General features: G+C 35.6%; 1 protein-coding gene across 1 annotated transcript in view; it reads right to left on the reverse strand.

The window, feature by feature from the left end:
* Positions 1-56: 56 nt before the first annotated feature.
* MS3_00007215 (uncharacterized protein) overlaps positions 57-22899 on the reverse strand; it is a 43085-nt gene continuing 20242 nt past the window's right edge. Inside the window, exons 12-21 of the mRNA XM_051215472.1 lie at positions 20720-20796; positions 16180-16530; positions 15587-16050; positions 15148-15442; positions 12886-13364; positions 10323-10431; positions 7860-8021; positions 4107-4237; positions 2166-2260; positions 57-1023 (exon numbers count right to left, since the gene is read on the reverse strand). Coding sequence (XP_051065977.1) covers positions 913-1023; positions 2166-2260; positions 4107-4237; positions 7860-8021; positions 10323-10431; positions 12886-13364; positions 15148-15442; positions 15587-16050; positions 16180-16530; positions 20720-20796 — 2274 coding nt within the window. The 3' untranslated portion in view covers positions 57-912. The remainder of the gene's footprint in view (positions 1024-2165; positions 2261-4106; positions 4238-7859; positions 8022-10322; positions 10432-12885; positions 13365-15147; positions 15443-15586; positions 16051-16179; positions 16531-20719; positions 20797-22899) is intronic.

Genomic DNA, 22899 nt, shown 5'->3' on the forward strand with positions numbered 1-22899 from the left:
CATTGTAGTTGACTTCAAGTTACATTTTCTATGTAGACTTAGTCCTTAAAGAATGTCAAGTCTCGATCAGCCGGTTGCTAGTTCAAACTCTACTCTATCTAGTATGATTTAGGCATCTCTGTAGTGATAATACCAACCAAGTTATATGTAAACTCTATGATCGAATAAGTTACTTAGTTATAGGTAACACAGAACCCAGTACATACGTATGTTGGTTCATGATGTTATATCACACCGAGAAGAATGACCAAGACAACTGCCAGGGAAGTAGAAGTTATTGTACTAATAGTGGCAGTAAAAGAGATTCCGAATAAACAAATCATAAAACAATTTTAAAATCCAAGATTTAAGGCTCAGTTCAACAGTTAATGACTTTACGGACCGTTAACTTATTTCGATTTAGTTATTGGCAGCTTTTATTTTAAACGTACTTTTAAAAACCGACCACATAGAACATCGAAGTAGGTTGTAGTTAGACATATGTAACAAATATTCCAACCACCTCGATCAATAAAGATTCACTGCTTCATCAACTCACTTATCATCTTAAACTTAAAGTCAACATGGATCCATCTGAATGTTCCACAATATCTACCCTATCATCTAAAACTTCTAACCTGTCCATGTCTTCTAATTTAGACGGACGTGTTTCCCGATCATAGAGTAGTTAAAAAGTAATATAATATATGTGATATATGTAGAGATATGTATTTATAGAAGGGATAATATACTGTTCAAGGATAAAATAATAAAAGCTGAAAGTATAAGGAGGCAATATGATTACTAATTACAAGATAGTAGTTTATCGTTTATAAAAGAAAAAGGGAAAAAACAGTTAAAGAGGAGAAATAATATGCATTACTCTTCTATGTGTTACCTATAACAATCCAACTGAGATAGGTTATAATGTTATCATCTTGCTTCATTCAACATTTCTTTCAATTCAACATATAAACGTTGTAAATGCAAATTGAGTGCAAATAAACTTAACAATTCTTTCGCTAATACAAGCCTCGATATACCCTATAGTTAGAAATGAAAGAATTAAAAAAAAGGATATAAAGATAAAGTGGTAATATAAATAAGATGTTGAATCGATCAATGTAAGACTGTCATTGAGAATCTGGAAACATGGAATAGTCGTTTCGTCCCAGTATGGAACTCTCATCAGCGATGTGCGTGCTTGGTTGTGGATGTGTACTGTTAGGGAGACCCATACTAGTACAAAACGACTATTCAGTGCTTCTAGGTTTTCACTGGTGGTCTCACATTGATTGATTCACAGTCTCACGTATTTATTGTTGTAAGTTGAATGTTTTAAATACATCGAACTATCGCTTCATACATTAACTTTAAGTAAATCACATTGCTTGTTATTCTCTATTCCGATGTACAATTCATTATATTTAATCTTTACAAACATATAAACTGGATTGTTATTTTACAGTTTACAAGTGTAGTATGATAAACGAACCATTGGCTATTACATGGATTTGCCACTGAACCATACATTTCTTTAATATAAAGGCTAGTGATGTCGGAACTTGAGTGCTTAAACCAACATAAGTGAAGGAGAGTATGGATTTGTAATTCAATAGTTGAAAATCGAGTATTTGAATCAATGAACCACCGTTTAACGAATCATCAAAACAAAAGTGGAATTATTTACACTTACTAGATAAGTTAAGAGATAGTTAAGTTTTAGGAGAAATAATAATCATGCGCTTAGCAATATATAAGATGGTAATGCATCCCTATGAACTATATATCCTTGTTGCTGGGATTTGAGAGTTAGGTTTTATTCAAGCTGGGATTCACTAACCGGATTTCTTTAGGTGTAAATACATTTATTGTGGCTGGGACCTGGTAAGTAGTGAACTCTACTAACTAACTAACGGGAATGTAGTAGTTACATAAAATCAAATAGAAGATATTATATAACCTGGAAAAACTATATAATACAGAAATGTGATGTCACTAGCTCACTGTGGAGACTATCAAGTACATGAAAGAAACTCAACGTCTTGTACAGACTGCCAGTCTCAAAAGTAGCCTGGATTATATTGTTGACTGTGGTACTAAATGATACGAGTTCGGATGAAGACCAGTTCTCCAGAAGAAATATCAACATAAGTAAGGACATCAGAAAACCCTAGAATACTCACCTTTACTTCAGACTGCCAAGTAGAATGTAGTTTGGTATTCGCCAGTACAGGACCAATGAGATCTTGAATTATTTGACGAACACGTTCTTCTTCATCTACAATTTACGCGAAAACATATGATAAGTATTTCTACTCAGATTGATCATCTACAGACAAATTATGCATTCAATCACAACTATATTTTTGTGATAGTCACCAATCTTATGAAAAATCGATACCCAGTCGATTCAAAAAATTCTTCTATTTTTGAATCTGTTCAATCATAGTGGAAAAATTGACAATCCGGGTAATCATGACAAATGACAACATCTACAGATTACTATCTATCTATGATGATGGTACTGGCTATCAGAACTCACGTAACATCATAAAAAAGTGAATAATGTTGGATGATCAATAAGAGAATATCAATGTTGTGAACGTTAGTTACAATTAGTGTTTAAGTAGATCAGAATTATGTTATCATCACAACGGTCTAGGGTTTATTGAGATTAATGATGAAGTATGTTGTTTTGTTTATGTTTTAAAAAACACGGCTCTCATCTTGAAACAGGCATAAATAGTGAGGCGACTATAGTTAGACACACAAGGACTGACTGAGAGTCGTGATCAGACCAGTCAGTAACAGTCAGTAACAACGTAGAACTTCGTACGTACGTACATCAGTTCGAGTTGCCATACCACATTAGCACACAGATGTAGTGGCCGATTCAAATCCCGTAGTGGTAGAAGTAATAAGGGTATAAGCAGTAATCGGGAAAATTAGTGTTTGGAGATGTTATTTTAAGAGTATAATACAGTGAAATAAATTTGGGAAGAGAAAAAAAAGAGACAAGGAGGAATAAGGAGATCAAAATTTGGGAGAACACAAAGAGTGTATGCACCTGCGCCATTGCAAACGATTTTCAGACATGTCATTCAGGGTCTCTAACCATCGGTCGCTATCATCTCGCCGTCCCCAACCAGGTAGTCTACACCTACCAACATGACTCAGTCCACTTGTCAGTGACTTCATGGACTTGTGCCATGTTTTGGTCTGGCTGCCCCTAGCTTTCTTCCAACCTACTCCTATACCACTGGACATCGCACGTCAAGGCAGTCGGTCGTTGGGCATACGTAACACGTGTCCCAGCCATCTCAACTGATGAAGTTTCACTACGTCATCAATCGATTTGCCATCCTTACCTAGTACCCGTTTCCTAACAACTGCATTACTTACTCGATGGTCCCAGGATATACGAGCAATATTTCGAAGACATCTATGGTCAAATACTAGTAACCTACGGATATCCTCTACTCTTACCGGCTATGTTTCACTGCCATAAAGTAGGACGGAACGAACTGATGCACAGTAAACACGTCCTTTGGTTGATAGACGGATATCTCGCCCACGCCATAAATGACGCAAGTTGGTAAAAGCTAGTCGAGCCTTCTGTATCCGTGCTGAGATTTCGTCACACACCAGACCACAAGGGCTGATGAGACTTCCAAGATAAGTGAAGCGATCGACACGCTCAATTACTTCACTCCCTATCATTAGTTCGGGTGTCAATGCAACCCAATCCTGATCAGATAAAGAAATCTACTGTTGTCTATCACAGTAATTAATTCTTGAAACTGTTAATCAGTCACCGAACGAAAAGAATAATGGGAATGGTTGAGGTCAAATGAATAGATGAACTAATTTACTGTATCTGAAGCATGAAACAAGATAATGGTTTGAGGTAGTAACGTATCATGACCAACTTGATAAGATGTTGACGCTACGGCTTCAGCAAGTTAAGGTATAACATTCTATAGACTGAAATTTTCAATCTCAAAAAAGGAATCGGGAGATACCACGTTGATAGCACAAAACGATACATACTAAAAGAGTGATTTCATCAAGAACGTATGTTCTACATAAGCATTAGATGCATCAAAAAACAAGTGATAACTCACTATCTTCAATGAGTTGACGGAACCAACGAGTTAGCCAATAGCGATATTCATTAGAAGATCCAAATGATAGAGCTAATTGAGTCTGAGATTCAAGGAAATTTTGATTTGAAACTTTACGACAAGAAGCCGAACTAATTAAAAATGTTAATAAATAGAATGAAAACAAAAAAGCAACATCATTCATTGCTTAAAGTAACGAAAAAAATTGTAAATTTTGAACAACATATGTAAGTGAACAATATTGTTTTCGATCAGACCTTCATCAGACTTTACTCTAATATACAGTAATGTATTTATATGCATATATGACATTATTAAACCAATCAAGGTAGTTTATGAGTCAATGAGTAACAATGAAAACGATTAGATAATAGTAAATGTACTATGAAAACTCCACTTACCAAACAGTACTGAGATGCTTTACATATGCTTAGAAAGGATAATACTCTAATCATAAGCAAGCTGGACAAAGGAGGAGGGTTAGTTCTTATGAACAAACCCGATTATATTAACAAAATGAACTCGATTTTGAATGATCCGACTGAATTTCAGAAACTCAACGACGTGGAGGATATAAATATGAAGGCAGGAAAATTGCTGACTAACTCATTAAAAGAATTAAAAAATAAAGGTATATTTACTCCTGACATACACCCTCTGGATCGAACGCACCGCGACTATATGGTTTACCTAAAGTTCACAAGACAGGTCTTCCTCTTCGCCCAGTTTTAGATATGTATAATTCGCCTTGTCATAAAACTGAAAAGTGGTTAGTTCGAATTCTAAATCCCTTACACAAACTAGTCGTCGACAGAAGCGTGAAAGACGTCTTCGGTTTCATTTCTAAAGTAGAACATATGAACTTAAATGAGAAACGGATGATATCTTAACATGTTGCTTCCCTGTTCACCAATGTACCGTTAACGGAAACTATTGATTTTGTGTGTCAAAAACTACAGGAAAAACAAATCAATATTGGAATTCCTGAGGCTAGTGTCTTAAATAATTATTTTTGAAATGCACAATGAATGTCCAGTTTGTCTTTAATAACACATATTATAGACAAATTGATGGTATAGCGGTGGGTTCGCTTCTAGGTCCCATCCTTGAGAAACTAGAAAACGGACCTCTCAAAGAGGTTATCAATAAGCTTGATTTCTACTGTCGTTACGTTGATGACACTTTCATTCTTGCCGATCAGAACATCAGATAAAAGAACAACTACTAGAACTGTTTAATAACATTCTGCAATTAAATTTACATGTGAAGAGGAAATAGATAATAAACCGCATTTCCTTGACGTTTTGTTAAATAGAAAAGAAAATGGTTCTATCAGCACAGGTGTGTATAAAAAAGTTCTTCATCAAGCCAATACACACATTTCTTAAGCATTGTACAACTTCATTATAAGAGAAACTTAGTCAAATGTCTGGCAAATAGAGCTATTAAGATATGCTCAGTTGACACAATTCATAAGGAATTAGAGCACATTCATAATATGTTGATTGAAATGGGATATCCACAGGGTTCCCGGAAGAAACACTTGAGTGTAACAAGCAAGAAAATAGCGACACTAACGGCTAATAAGAAACCTCTTTTTTGAAACTGCAATTCAATGGTAAGGTATCTAGTGATGTATTGCGTGATAGACTGACTAGAGCAGTAAAGAGAACGTTTAATGCTGCCAACCTCTGTCTATCGTATTCGACCCGATCTATGATGATTCCCCAACTGAAGGATAAGTTACCTGGTTATGCCACTTCTATGTGTATTTACGAATTCAGCTGGTCCTGTGGAGAAAGCTATGTTGGGCGTTCTACTAAACAACTGAACCAGAGTTAGTGAACACCTCCCTACGTGGTTAGGAAAAGCTAACGTCAAGACAATACGCAGCTCGGTTCTGTCACACTTGATCGATAGCGGTCAAATAGGGGACAGAAACAAGTTATTTATCGTATTCCCATTAGTTTTCCTTATGGTTTTCGATCTCGTCTCTTACACATAGAATAAGCTATAGGAATTCGAGTCAACAATTCAAGTCTTTGTGTTCGGAAGAAATCTGTAACACCATTATCTCTCCCTTGGCCGTAATAAATGAATTGATTTATTATTTTTCAAACTTTCTTTTCTTTTATTATTTTTTTCTTCACCCCCTCCAACCATTTTATTTTCATTTCAGTTATCTGAACACTTCTTATCATTGACCTATTTCCGATTATGTAACATTCATTTGAGCCTTTATTATTCTTATCAAAACTAGTACACTTGTCATTACACTATCACTTTGTACTATTCACTTATTTGTGTAATCTATCCCATTGTTATCATTATTGACTCATAAACTACCTTGATTGGTTTAATAATTTCATATATGCATATAAATACATAACTGTATATTAGAGTAAAGCCTGATGAGGATCTAATAGAAAACAATATTGTTCACTTACATATGTTGTTCTAAATTTATTTGGAATTGTTAAATCAGAGAAAGTTGTCATAACTATTATTATTATCATCAGCATAGGGTGGTGGAGATTATTAAGTTTCTGATTGAGATCGTGAACCGATTGATGTTAGACCAACGTTGAAAATCTAGAAGCACTAGACGGCCAACTCGTCCTATTGTGGAACTTCTCAGCAGTGCGCATCCACGACCCCTCTCGTGGGATTTGAACCCAGGGCCTTCAGTCTCGCAAGCGAACGCTTAACATCTACAAAACTGAGGCGGCCGGCATTCAACGGTGTTAATGTCTAACCTTAACCAATCCACAAAATTGCCTCAGATACCGATCTCTACCTGATATGGATTAGTTCCACTGTTCACGGCTTCTCACTAGAACTCCGAGAATTCCCTCACGAAGATAGTCATTGGTGAGCACATGGTAACTATCAGTATAGGGTTGTGGAAATTCGGTCCACGACCCCAATCAAATACTACCATTATTGATTTATTTGCGATGTGAAGTAAAATCTGTCGGTCATAAGCAACATATAAGCTCTGATATAAGCGTGTGTACTGATCCTATTTACCATACTCTATCAGTGGACCAAGATAAAATCAACAAGATGCATAGTAACGGAGTCAAATTAATGATATAAATAGTTTTGAAAAGGATTAAACATAAAAATTATATGATTTGTAGATAAGCGACAAAAGGTATAGTATACAGTTGAAAATCAGTGACAACAGGTCTTAAACTATTTATCATGACTATATAGAAGGTTTCAAACGAGAAGTCCTAATCTTTCAATATGGTACAGTTAAACAGTGAATAATTTGACAGTTCAGTCACCATTAGCTGTCATCCAATCTACATATATCTACACCAGTCATAGAATGTAATTAATGTAGTGAAGAGATTGATTTTTTATTTCTTGAGCTTAGGTAGTTAGCAACTGGTTCATAAAAAAAACCTATTACTGTAGGTCAGAAGTTTAAAAATGAATACCGAAGACTAAACACTCAAATTACGTCTGATGTTACACTGATATAACTTAGAAATTAGAACGTTGAAGTTCATTGATTGAAAGTGGGTTCCTTTAATCACTAGATCGGTTTTCAGCAGTTACTTGAGTGTATACGACCACTTCTCACATTAACATTAAAATGATCCATGAAATTCGTCTTCAAATTAAAGCCATTATACAAGTAACTATCAAGACGATAAAGTTTAAATGGATTGATATGAACAACACCTTAAAAAATAAACTGTGATACTACTAAAGAGACACAGAAAACTAATGAATACATACATGACGTTTGAATTTGAACTAGTGAAAGAATTTGACTTTTGTACATTAGCGGTCAATTTATTAAGTTGTTGACAGGCAGATAATGGACCAGGAGGACAGCCACGAGCAGAATTCACAGCGAATTGACAACGTACAACATCAGATGCATCAAATAATTCAATCCTATAAAGTTTATACCAGAAAAAAAACGTAATAATAAATTAAAGAAAACTTATATCAAAGTTATTTTAACTGGAGCCATGGTTTAGCTGTTAAAGAAATCGGATTCCAACCAGTAGATCTAGGACTTCAAACCCTCTTTTGGTAATCATTCAGCAGTCTTCACAAAAACACTGTAGCCTACAGATGAGTAAACAAACTGGTGAACGCTAGACAAAGTACATATACGAACCGACAGTATTCAGATTAATGACACGAAATCTTTACAAATTGATATATGAAAATCTACAACTAATGGAGTTTTAGATCTTTAAGTAATTCTATCGATAAAAAGTCACTACTAGAAACATCTCAGTACTACAGGATATCATCAATCATAGCCCAAATAGCTCAGCGGTAACGTCTCAGGCTGTGAAGCCTAGTGACATGGAGTAGAATCCACCAGGGAGCGTCAATTCCATCAAGATAACAGGCACACCTTGTTAACAAGCGCCAAGTAGTACGAAACCTAAGTTCATGGTTTCCTGTCAACTACCTTTGATCACCAACTTACATTCAAACATAGTGCACGTGATTTCGACTTAGACTAATGAGAAGAAAATTCGATCAGCAGAAAGAAGGACTTGACATACATGACATTGGTCACCACTCAGTGATTAATCAACTGTAACCACTACAAACCACATAAACATAAAATCGTACCATACATGAAAAACACCTTGGAAAGTATCACCAGAATTTTGAAACCTTTCGTAATCAATGTTACTAATGAACGAAAAAAATAATTTTATTCCATTTTATGCAAACTAATGGGCTCAACATCAAAGGCAGACAAACTCGACTTTATCGATAAAATAAATGATACTAACTGTGATCAAATGCAATTATCGGACAAAGTGGATATCCTACCCATCGATAAACCGATGAACATAGATTAGTAGTTAAAAGAAACAATGTGTTTTCATTCATATGAATATATGTAAACAACTACGAACAGTAGTGGAACTGGGAAAACTTTTTAATTACGGATCGAGCGAACTCTAAAAAATGTTAAACTATCTCTGAAAGACAGATGCTGAATTCAATTTGCAACCAATGGATAATTTGACAAAGATCTAATCTACCAACGTATATCGAGAAAGTCAATCAATTACGCAGTCAGACAAAATAATCAACTGGATTACAAAGTTATCAAAACCAACTTACCCAATACTTATGGAAAGGCTTTTAATGGCATAGTTCTATACAAATAGACATTGACGTTATTGTTTATAACAGCATTGAATGCATCATAATGAAATCATAGAATCTATGAAAACTGACAACCAAGGGAGCTAATTTATAAATGATGACTTAAATTACGTACTGAAATACAACAAGAAATCAGGTGTGGTAGCAGACTGACGACAGTTACGGCATTTTTAAGGCTAAAGTTATCTATAATGTTGATTTAGTGAGTGTGTTGCTTATTGCAGTGGAATTTTCACTGGAGATTTCATTTTGGGTTATAAATTGCACCATACTTGTTTCTCATTAGATACACTGGTATGATGATCATTGCAGATCGTTGCGGATATCATACACTTCATTATAGACCGAAAGTGTTGGATACAACACATTTATTAAACATGGAATATGTTGTGGATAACCTCAATCATTTTCTAAATTTAAATAAAATTGATTAACCGATACGTCTTTCACATGTTTTTATTTATTTATTTATTTTAATACATAGATATTGGTACAATAAGGCACCAAATACATATGCGCCACAGAAATCTCATTCGATATGTGTGACGGCTGTGATAATGCCCGGGTGTCCAAACCGAAGCAGGTGGTTTTCTTAGGGGGCCACTCCCCAAGCCTTCGACCTGAAGGTCTGATCCACAAGGCAGTGGAGCATCGTAAGGAGATGCAGTCCCATGGAAGCCGGTGACCAACAATTGGTTCATACGCCATTTGTTCCCGCAGGATACTGGAGCCCATGTGCACCATGGGTTTGGAATCCGGTTAAAGCGCCGGACATTCGCTTTTCATCCTCTCATTTTCGTAAACAACACCCCCGCCACGAGAAGGCAGTGAGTAGGACTTTCCTGGCAGAGGCTATATACGCGTGGCCATGTGAGAGCACTTGGGGAGGGAGAGCGGACTCTCCCCACTCTCGGCCGTACCAGGGCACATGTTTATTCCTTCGTTTACTTATTAGATAATCAAACTCATACACAGGTAAATGTAGCTCTTTTTTTAATACTAAAAACATGTAGGAATCAAAACAAACTACTAACTATATAAGAAATTACTTACCAAATCCGACTTTCTATATGAAATAAATAAGATGAATTATCTTGTAAATATACAACAGGAAATCCATTTGGACCGAATGTAAGAGAACTAAATCGAGAATTATGACCACCTATATGAATAAATAACAAAATAAATGGAAATGATATAATATTTACCAATAAAGTAATCAAACAAAACACTTCAATAGTTTGCTTTCAATTACGAAATTAGGGAGCTAATAATGAAAAATTCAATGGAGTAAAATGTATAAGTAGATGAACTATTAAAGTATCACTCTCTGATAGATCAAATGGTAGATCATCAACATTTATTTATTTATGTTAACACATAGATATTGGTACAAGAAGGCACCAAATACATATACGCCACACAGATCTCATTTCATATGTGTGAGGGATGTGATACTGCCCGGGTGCCCAAACCGAAGTAGGTGATTTTATTAGGGGGCCACACCCGGAGCCTTCGACCTACAGGTCTGATACACAAGGCAGTGGGGTGACGTAAGGAGATGCAGTCCCATAGTAGCCGGTGATCAACGATTGGTTCATATGGCATTTGTTCCTTCAGGATACTGGAGCCCATGTGCACCATTGGTTTGGAATCAGGGTTTTCCAACTCCACTAGGTGGACTCTTCATGTCCACCAACCCGGTTAAAGCGCCAGACATTCACTTTTTGTCCTCTCAATTTTGTAAACAACGCCCCCACCACGAGAAGGCAGTGAGTAGGAGTTCCCTGGCAGAGTATATATACGCGTGGCCATGTGAGAGCATTTCGAGAGGGAGAGCGGTATCGCTCCACTCTCGGTCGTACCAGGGCATTTAGGGGCAGATCATCAACAATTTATTAGTGAATGAACCATTTTATTGAATTATCAATATTTTATTAGTTAATGAGATAGATCATTTTCGAAATCTCAGTTCCTGCATATATTTCAAATGGATGAGCAATTCATCAATATCAAACTGTTATTTCAGCATAATATAGAGGTTCAAATTAGGATCAACATTTCGTATAGAACTCCTTTAGCCTCATAGTTCGATATGGATATGGAGGATATACCTAGGGAAGTTGGAAACAGGATCCTAATGAAACAAATGGTGTATGAACCAATTGCTGGTCACCGGATACCATGGGACTGAATCTCCTGACGTTGCTCGACTGCCTTGTGGGTTAGATCTTTAGGTCAAATGCTCCGGGTGTGGCCCTCTAATAAAACCACCTACTTCGGTTTCGGCACCCGGAAAGTATCACAGCCCTCCTTGTACTAATGTTTATGTGTTTGAATAAGTAAATAATAAATAATAGTTCCACCTAAATACTAGAGTATCTCCCAAATATTATACTAGTAGCTAGATCATATATCCAGTGAATAGACAAATGAAGGTAAATTAACAAACGCATACAGATCAAAGGAGTTGGCTATCAAATTACACCTTGAAAGCAAAGAATAGTAATACGATTTGGGAATTGAAGTACGTGGATAGGGTTTCAAATTAATGACCAACAGTTTAGAATTAAGCGGTTGTATAATTACAAATCAAATAATTTGTGGACACTATGAGGTACGTTTGGCCAGTATCAAACTCAAAACACATCGATCAACGGTTATAGTAAACACTAGATATACCAGTTATTGAGTAATACTAAAAATTGGTGATCGAACACTAATGAACATACTGATCATTCTAAGTAACTCGAAATCGCTTCTATTATGTTCGGGTATCAGGTGGTAGAAGGTAATTACCAGAACGATCTGGATGTAGATTTGGTGATGAATTGCTGGTTAGCAAAGCGTATTCGTAGGTTCGAGTAAAACCAAAGACAATGATTATATTAAGATCACGGATAAATCTTGCGGACAAAAGTCAACTAGTACGAAACTAAGGTCCAGGAACTTTTACTAATTAATTCCAAATACACAATTCAGATATTAGTCGTATTGACATTCTAGATGATGTTCTCATAATAATCGTGACCAATAGATAAACAACTATGGTGACGGTTAGTTGTCGGTTGTCGTCACACTGATACATCCGTTAGTGTATTTTAATGTAATTTCCTACTTTCTATTTCTCAATTTGAATTTGTTCTATCCGAATTACACTGTCCATGTTTAGATATTTTTGATTTCCATTGACACTACTACTAGTTAAGCTCTTTAATCTCATAAACTACCAGATACTTAGTGCGAAAGATGACAATATAGGGCAAAGAACATTTGCACTAGATTTTATAATCGATTGTCTTCAACGTTTAAACGACAAAAAATGAATAGACTATTCATATTTAATATTCTAGCCAAACGTATAGCATGAGATAGTACTAATCCAAAAGAAATAATAATCCAAGGATAATAATAATAATAATAATAATAACTTTAATAGTTGGATTCATGAGTCAGTTGAAGCTAGGTCACCATGGAAAACCTGGAAACACTGGACAGCCGTTTCGTCCTAGCATGGGACTCCTCAGAAGTGTGCTGTTCATGAATTCAACTATTAAATTATTATAATATCCACGAAACCGCTTTTTGATAATAATTGAAATGTTGAAATTCTTACCATTTAAAACGTCTTTAATATTAGTTTCAATTAAAACTTGAGGAAATATACAAGAATTGAATACAGAAGACATTGAACCGAAACCATAATTATTTAAACAAAAATTCCATAATATCAATCTACCAGATCGACATAAAGCAGCTAGACGATATTTACGATTTACATTAAATTTATTCATTATATTATTGTTAGGTAATGTAAAATTATTATTCCCATTCAAAAGTGTTGTTTGTTGTTGTTCATTTCCACTGACAACTGCATGTAATCGACTAAGATTATTATTATTATTAGTTGAAGGTTCTGTGCATGTTGTGAAAATACGATTAGAAGTTGTTGAAGATGATTGAGATGATTCAGTGGTTTCAGTAGTTAATGCCAATGTATGCACACAGTCTAACAAGAGATTAGGACATATATGACCACCAGTACTGTAAATTAATTGTATTCGACCTTTGTTATCACCAACAGCAATAACTTCACTGAAATAATAAAAGAAAGGAATATACAGGTTGGAAAAAAAATGCACTTATGAAGTTTACATCAAGAAAAGAATTTAGTTAAACAACTACTGAAGACTAGAAAGCAATGGAAAGCTATTTGATCTTAGTATGAGACTGCCCAGTAGTGTGCATTCAAGACTCCACAAGGGGTGAGAGTCAGGATCCTCAGGTCCTGGGTCGAGTGCCTAATTTTTAGATCACTAAGTTGGAATCCAGTGGTTTCAATCAGTTTGCGATATTGTGCAACTATTCTTTGATGTCACTGGTTGGTAGCTAATTCACGCTCACTAGGGTTCAAATTCACTGACCAAAGGTATCACCAGAACACCGATCGTCTAAGATCAGTTCGTGATGCAAACAATAAGAATCGACAATCTCTACAAAACCATTATGCTAGAAAAACGCATTCCGTTAACAAAATTATTTTACTAACAGGGGTTCGCAGAGTGTAGCATACAAGATTTTAAATAAATCGATGTTAGTTTTTCTAGTGCAAATGAATTTTACACCCGGCATTAATCAGTTGTTTACAATGGACTTCTATACTGGTAGTATTCTGGTAAAAGCAATCAGGCTTAAATAATCTCAAACGGTAAAGGTGACAGCTATAAAGATAGAAAAAACTGGAGTTGTAATTTAATTTTTTAAAAACAGTTTAGACTTGATGGATATCAGTCAATTAGTCAGTCAGCTACAACGTAGGACCAGGCACATATATGCATCGGTTCAAGTTGCCAAACTTCATCAGTACAACAAGATGAACACTAAATTCATAGAAGTAGTTACCTCAATGGTGGGAATATATAAAAGATTGCATATAAGGATATAATACAGGAAGGAAGAATGAGTTGGTAGAAATATATATAGCAATTTCAATCTCATAGTTCAAGGGAAGACAGAGAGCGTATACACCTACGCCATTGTGATCGATTCTGAGACCAGTCACAGTGCAAGTGCATCCATTCTTTGTCTTTCCTTAGACCTCAGAATTACACCTACGTCATTGTGATCGAGTCTAAGCCATGTCACACAGAGTCTCCACCCAATGGTTACGATAGTCGCGCGAACCCCAAACAAGTAATCTGCAACTTGGCTTAGACTAGAAGTTAATGACTTCAAGCACCAATGACACATTTTGGTTTGGCCTCCCCTAACTTTCTTTCAACCATCCCCTACACTAGTCAGCATTGAGCATTGTGGTAATCGGCGTTCAGGCATACGCAACACGTGACCCAACCATCTCAGTCAATGAAGATTTACAACCTCATCAACTGATTTACCACCATTCCCGAATACCCTGCGTCTAACCTCACTATTACTTACCCGATGATCCCAGCAGATGCTGGCAATATTTCTAAGACATATATGGTCAAATACTAGTAACTTATGAGTATCTTCTACTATTAATGCCCATGTTTCTCAGCCATAAATTAGAACAGAACGAACTGCTGCACAGTATATTCGTCCTTTTATTGACAGACGGATAGCTCGAGTTCGCCATAGGTGACGTAAGTTGGCAAAAGCCAAACGAGCTTCCTGAATCGATGCCGAGATTTTGTCAAGTTTAATATGTATAAATTGAACTCAACTATGAGATAGAACACTACGAATAATGTACATTAGTCGCAGAGGATACTGATTTAGATGAGTTTTACCCGACCATAAAGGTTAATTATCATTACTTAACATCGAACAACAAAATCTTTTTCAAAGTTATTATTGTTATAACATTTACTGAAAATATAATGTTCATATTACTTACTCTGAATATGCATACGAAGTTAAACGATCTGAACATATTAGTTCCCATAAACGACGATCACTACGACTGGCAATTATTCGAGAGACTGAATTTGATAATTTTGGGATTTCTTCACCACGTGTAGACGAATTTGAAGAGTTGATTAACTGTACAATAATTGGACCATCTATCAGATTAGAACATACAAATTGAACTTTTGATGCATTCCCTAGTTGATCAGATGTAGTGATTAGAAACGGTGCAAAACTTGCCGTTCCTAAAGGTGGATTTTGTACAGATGATGATGTATGATCAGCTGAAAGAAACGAAAGTTTACTTGGTTATTTATGAACAACTTTAAAACACAAAAAGTTGTTCAATAGCATAGTTCTCAGAAATTCTAATTGGAAAAATCATAAAGATGCGGAATTTTTTTAAAGATAAATACGGTAAGGCTTACTAGATTCCAAAGTAGATCCAAGGGTGAGCTTTGGTTTTGGTGGTGATGACTCCGGTGTAAAACAAGGTTTTTTATTCTGTAACATAGACGACTTTGAAACATCCGATCCTGATTTTGGAGATTTTTCTTCTTCAGCAAACAATCGAATACGTCTTTTACGTTGTTTGTTACCAGTAACAGTGACTTGTTTATTTGTCTCATCACTGATCGGTTTAATATGGTCCGTATCATCGTCGTTGTTATCTAAACGTGGACGTTTCAGTTCTATCCCATTTTCCTGGTCCATAGCAGTAGTGGCAGTAGTAGTAGTAGTATTAGTAGTAATAGTAGTAGTAGTAAACGTAGTAGATTCAAGTGTTAATTTCTTTGATGGTGCTTGGACAAACGTAGCTAATGACTGTGATTCGGAGTTGATTTTCGGTTCTACAGGTGAATGACTTGGGCATATAGTAACAGTAGTTGACCTAGAAATAACCAATTACAAATCAAGGTAACCAACTAAACTTATTGAAGAGCACATACACAACAATGAATGAAAGTAGATGGTAGATATTCATGTAAACAATGAAAGGTTACACTTTTTTTAAACTTACGGAAATGTAGTTTCATTTCCCTTCGAATCAACTGTACTTATTGTCGATATAGGTGTAGGAACAACAATATTCGAATTACATGTTTTTTTTAAAATCGTAGAAACAGTATTGTTGACTTGTACAAGTGTAACAGTTGGAAGAGCATCATCACTGGTTATAGTTTTAGACATAACAGAATTAGTAGAATGAGTTGTTGTTACATTTGCTCCGGTTGTTGATACTGCTACTATATGATTTGTTTTATTTATATCTGAAATCATGTCCGAACTATTCTCCGAGCTCAATTTACTTTCACATCTGTTAGATTGAGGTGATGAAAATTGTGGATTGGAATTAGCATCTTCATCAGGACTATGATATAGAGAGAAGAATGGGAAAAAGGAGACAATGATTGACGTTAATAGAAAAGCTTTATTCAGATTTATTGAGTTTCGACTTATTAAAAACATTATAAAATGATTCGCCATCCATATCACTATTAGTAGGGATATCCTTGTTAATATTCAGAATGGGATTTTGATTAGGCTTTCTTGTTATATGTGTATAATGTGCGAATCGCCTCACTTTAGCCATTGAATGTTTTATAGAATAGACACAGATACATTCAGCTGACAAATTGCGAAAAAGATGAAATGCGAGACCAAGCGTTAGCCATAATCTACCAATCTGATAAAATCTTTCACTATCATTCATAAGTGTTTTATGTTTTTCAAGACTGAATTTGATAAGTTAATTATCGTACAGAAAATCAACATTTTGATTCATAGTTTAAGTGATACTCAAAGACGATTTCGTAAAAATTCTACTTTTTCTAAACACTGTTATCTGAACGAGAACTATTTACTTTATCGTGGGATCTTTGTAAGCACTAGAGAAAGATGGAAGACAGCTAAACGTGACGAGACCACGATAAGGCATTAGTTCATGAAATCATCAACTGCTGATCTACTACATACTGGTGGGTCTCGTATACATAGTTGGCGTTCACTGGATTATCGCGACCGGCGGTTTCAGAAAGTCAGTGACATGGCTCAAAATTAATTTCAATGAAGTAGATTGATCTATCACTTGTTTGCTCCTAAATTCCAAGTTCTAATACCATCCCATAATTTTCATTCTATTAATTCATCCCTTCTTCTCAAATCACATGCTCTACATTTGATCTTTTCTTAAACTATCACTGGTATTACTACTTTTACGATCTTGGTATTCCTCATATTAATTTCATTTCATTGTGTTCATGTTGTACACATTTGTCTCTTGAGCTAAGTTGTTTGTGAATGAACTATAAAAACATTTTGTTATTAGAATGGGAGTTTTTGAAGACTGTAGTAATTTTAATAATTGAATTGATAAGTCTATTTAACCTAGACCACTAATGAAGACCTGGAAACACTGGACGGCCGTTTCATCCTAATGTGGGACTCCTCAGAAGTGCGCATCCACGATCCGCGACACGAACCCAGAACGTTCAGTCTCACGAGCGAATGTTTAACCTCTAGACCACTGAGCCGGCATCCAATGGCGTTGATACCTAACTTCATACGATCCATGATCGACTCATGAATTCAATTATTAGGATTTTGGATATGCTATGTGTAGACAAGAAGTTGAAGTAATTAAAATAGAATTCAGATTATTCTGTTATCATTCGTTTGAATAACTTGACCTAAGCGAAAGCAACTAATATATTTTGATACTATACACACCTAATTCTTTGTTCATTATACTTATCAAACAAGTGAAACAGATGAATTAAACTGCTCACACAAAACACTGTATTAGGGTCGTTGACCTTTAAAGCTGAAAGGTACATATCAAAGATCAATTCGTTTCTTTCCCAACATATGTTGTCCGGTCAGTTGTCACTGATTAAGAAAAATTAGACATTATTTCATACAACCTTGAATATACTATCAGATAATTATAGATGGGTATAAAAACAATTTTTTTTAAAAAAAAAAGACAAAAGGTTAATCCTAGTTTTATTCTGTCTTATAGGTTAACAGACTTTAGGTCATTCACACTTAACTCTTGCTTACTTGGTTTTACAAATGTAAGCTGTGGTTATATGATTAATTGACAGTGTTTTTCCTCAATCTACTCACCAGACAACCTTGGATCCATAGTATATGAATAAATTTATTTACATGATATTAGATATCTATTAGAGTATGAAGCAGTATCCTGTAGTGTGCATCCGGATGCACATTACAGGATCTGCAAATACCAACACGTCATAGAAGACCAAAAGATGAAGCAGTATTGAAGAGAGGTTATGTTGTTGAATTAGTTCTAGTTACAAACAGTGTTGTTTCACTAAATTACAATTTGGACACTATCATTTTTAAGTAATTTTTAGTCAATTAATAACATGCGATTACATGAAACAGTAATTCAAGTCTTATCACACAATGATACAAAGATATAAATAGTAAAATACTGTTAAAATTATGTTCTTTAGACAAACTTGAAATATTAGTAAATTTGAAGCCAAATTAACATAGAAAATAAAAACTATGGAACAGATATGATGATGACCATGAGTGGAATTCAGAACGCGCGTTTTTGTCCCATGTACGACTCGTCGACTGGATGTGTCTGCATCGCAGAGTTGATGTTCAACTCTGGGACTAGAACCTAGTACCGTTAACTTCAAACGCTCCCCACTTAGTTACTGAGTCCAGATAGCCACTAACTTGTACGATGGAGTGAAGTTTAATTCATTTTTGTAGCGTTGGATAATTAAAGGGACGTCCCTAGTAAAGATTACGCTAATATACGCAGAACTAATTATTTTTTTTATTTTAACACATAGATATTGGTACAAGGAGGCACCAAATACATATGCGCCTGACATTCGCTTGCCATCCTCTCAATTTCGTAAACAACACCTCCACCACGAGAAGGCAGTGAGTAGGACTTCCCTGGCAGAGGCTATATACGTGTGACCATGTGAGAGCATTTGGAGAGGGAGAGCGGACTCTCCCCACTCTCGGCCGTACTAGGGCATTTGGGGGCACGCAGAACTAATACACTAAATAAACAGAAAAATGCTGGATTTTGTACTTTTTTCAATACTAAAAAAGATAATTATTCCCACACACAAAGTTACAAAAGGGGAAAGGTTATTCTTTTTTTAATCAGTCAACGCTTGTTTTGAATATAATTGAACGTGTTTATTCACAGTGAAATAATGTAATTCTTTCTTTGAAAAATGAATGATCAACTGAGGTGCTTAATATATGAGACAGAACAAAGTCGACAGATTTGTTTTTAGATTGGTGACTTAATTATGTCAATATGATGGATTAAGTCGCAAGTCAAGAGAGACAAACTACCGTTAACATAATTAAGTCAGTCGCTCAATTCCAATCTTTAAGACTGTATGAATAGTATACATGAAAGATTACGTAAGAAATGAAAAAATACTACATATGACATCAATTAACAAGATGATAGGATTTCATATAATACTTAGGGATTAATGTAGAAGACGTTAATAAATCCAGACCATAGACAAATATGGAATTATACTGATTGAAATCATGACTCAATTGAAGCTAGACCACCATGGAAAACCTGGAAGCTCTGGACTTCTCAGCAGTGCGCTGAAGACAATGGTGTACGGTGGCGCAACTTCGTGGATTAGTTGAGGTTAGACATTAACACCGTTGGATGCCGGCCGGCTCAGTGGTCTAGTTGGTTAAGCGCCTGGCGCGAGACTGGTGGGTCCTGGGTTCGAATCTCGCGGGGTGCGGGATCGTGGATGCGCACTGTTGTGGAGTCCCATGCTAGGACAGAACGGCCGTCCAGTGCTTCCAGATGGTGGTCTAGCTTCAACTGACTCATGATTTCAATCATTGAAATTTCTAAAAATCTCCACAAAACCCCTTCTGAAAATATGGAATCAATTTTACACACAATATAAATCTAAACATAAGAAATACAGTTCCAATGAAATGAGATGAAACAATTAAGAATTAAGAATGACACTTAAGTTGAGATTAGCAGGAAGATACAAAATGAATACAATTACAACCGAGTTTATATCAGCTCGCCTAACGTATTCAACCCCTAACTCCTTGTAGTAAGCGGATTTCGCCAAAGAAATTTAAATCCATAGAAAATTCAGAGCTAAATGGTTTCTCAGATTGATATCACATCTTGATAAACAAACTACAACTGTTCTTTTAACCTATTCATTCAGTATAGGGTATGAAAAGAAGTTAAAATCAACAAAACAGTAGGAAAAAACTGAAGTGAATGGAATTGCAGAAGGAAAAAAAAAGTATTTTAATTATTAGAATCAAGGTTTAGAGAAAGAAAATCTGTACACAAGCCAAAATAATTTTCAATCATGAGTGAATATTCCTCATTTGGATAATATGACTCTCTCTCTCTCTCTGCCTTCAGGGAGAAAGCCACCGAGATAAATGAAATGAGTCCATTATAAAAAAAGCACATTCTATGAAAAACCTATCATCATTTAGATATTCACTACAACATAGTAACCATAATAATAAGTATTAAAACATACCTGTCCAAATGACCTAGAAATTTAGGAGTTATTCTTCGTCGTCCGTCTTTACTTACAGTTTCAATCTGTTTGGATGGCTTGAATGAGAACAAACATAAATAATGTCAACAATAGTACAAATTGAGCAATAGAAAAGAAAAAACATTCAAAACAATCACAAAATTTCTATGGATAACTGTCAATTAATAAATCAATAGATACAAATAAGTTATACGCAACAACATAATGACCAATAACTAAGAAAAAAATTGGGTGATATAGTTCGGAATCGGTTGTAACTGGTGGATGGGGGTGAGAGAGCAAAATGCATCCATTCTTTTTTGTTCCTTCATTCTTGAGTTTCAAAATTATTTCGGATCATATTATTTGGCATTTTTCCTGATGATCTTATGTTGACAAGATGTAGAGACTTGAAGTCATACAGATATATTTCAGATTCTATGTTGCTGTTGACTGACTGTATTTGTAACCTTTCTGATTTTGAATCATTGATTAAACGATGCTACAATCGTCGTGAGACGTGAAGTTTTCAGTATGCAGTAATGTGCTGAATTCCATTGAAATTATGAATTGATCTACGTTAGGCCATCACTGAAAACCTGGAAGCACCGGATGGCCGTTACTTCCTAGTGTAGGATTTTTGAACAATGCCCATTCACAATACCGCATGAGGAGATCAAACCTAGGACGATTGGCCTCTTACGCGAACGCTTAACCTCTAGAACACTGAGTCTGTATTAAATTATTGAATAAAATTAACTTCTTATGATGACTGATTTCAACGACTACTTATAAATGATGTTCTGGGAGTAAATCAACGGTATGAATTCCTCTTTATTTAATCATAGTGATGGATTGTTGTATGTCAGATTCTGAGCTCATGAAAGATGTGATGTTCGTTAGTGCATCGTTGTGTCATTTCTTTACATACCACCTGAAGATCATTCACTCAATAAAGACTTCATATCAATTGAAACAAACATGTACGCTTGAAAACTTAAATTCGCCGTTTTCCTTTATCAGATTTCAACAGGCCACTAACCAAACATTTTAAATTCAACAGTAGCTTATTAGTATATGATTACCGTGGAGATTACGGACAGATTGTAACCAAACAACTATCAGAAACCAGAAAGGACTGAACAGCTGAATCGAGATAGTACGGGATTCCTTAGAAGTGTGCATCCTTGCAAGGAATACAACCCAAGACTACAAGACCTCGTAGAAAGTACTTATTCTTCAAGCTACCAAGACAGTAATCCAAAGGTTTACATTGCTAATTTTAGTCGATTCGTCGTCAAATACTTTCTAGTTTTATATAGTCAGTTTGTGATATACACTATAGAATTCATTGGTAACATATATGACTGCATAGCTAAGGACGACTTAAGCATATAAGACATATTATTATGTCCACAGTTTATTTATTTATTTATTTCAACACATAAATATTGGTACAAGGAGGCAACAAATAGACATGCGCCACATAAATCATTCGATTTTTGTGAGGGCTATGACACTGCAGAGTGCCCAAACCGAAGTAGGTGGCATTATTAAGGGGCCACACCCGGAGCATTTGACCTAAAAATCTGATTCACAGGGCAGTGGAGTAGCTTTAGGAGTTGCAGTCTCATGGTAGTCGGTGACCAATAACTCATTCATATACCATTTGTTCCTTCAGGATCCCGAAACCCATGTACATCATTGGTTTGGAATCAGGGTTTTCCAACTCCACTAGGTCAACTCTCTGTATCCACCAACCTGGTTAAAGAGCCGGACATTCACTTTCCATCCTCTCAATTTCGTAAAATACACCCTCATCGCGAGAAGGCAGTGAGTGGGAGCTCCCTAGCAGTGATTGTATGCACGTTGCCATGTGAGAGCATTTGGAGAGGGAGAGCTGAGTCTCCCCACTCTCGGCCGTACCAGGGCATGTCCACATTTCATAATTATAATCTCTAAACTTTACTATTAAAACCCGCACTCCGTCATTATTCTAATTAAGCAACTGATCATAACGATTTTTTATTGACAGTATTACGTAAGTTATAATAAACAAACCATAAACTTAATTATTAAAAAGTGATCATCACACTTTATCACCATTCAGATGATCATTTCCAAAACTTCCCACATATTCAATCGTACTTCGAAGACATTTTTTTAAAGAAAAAACAACT

Source organism: Schistosoma haematobium, chromosome 4 (genome assembly GCF_000699445.3).
Source record: "Schistosoma haematobium chromosome 4, whole genome shotgun sequence".
Classification (NCBI taxonomy): Eukaryota; Metazoa; Platyhelminthes; class Trematoda; order Strigeidida; family Schistosomatidae; genus Schistosoma; species Schistosoma haematobium.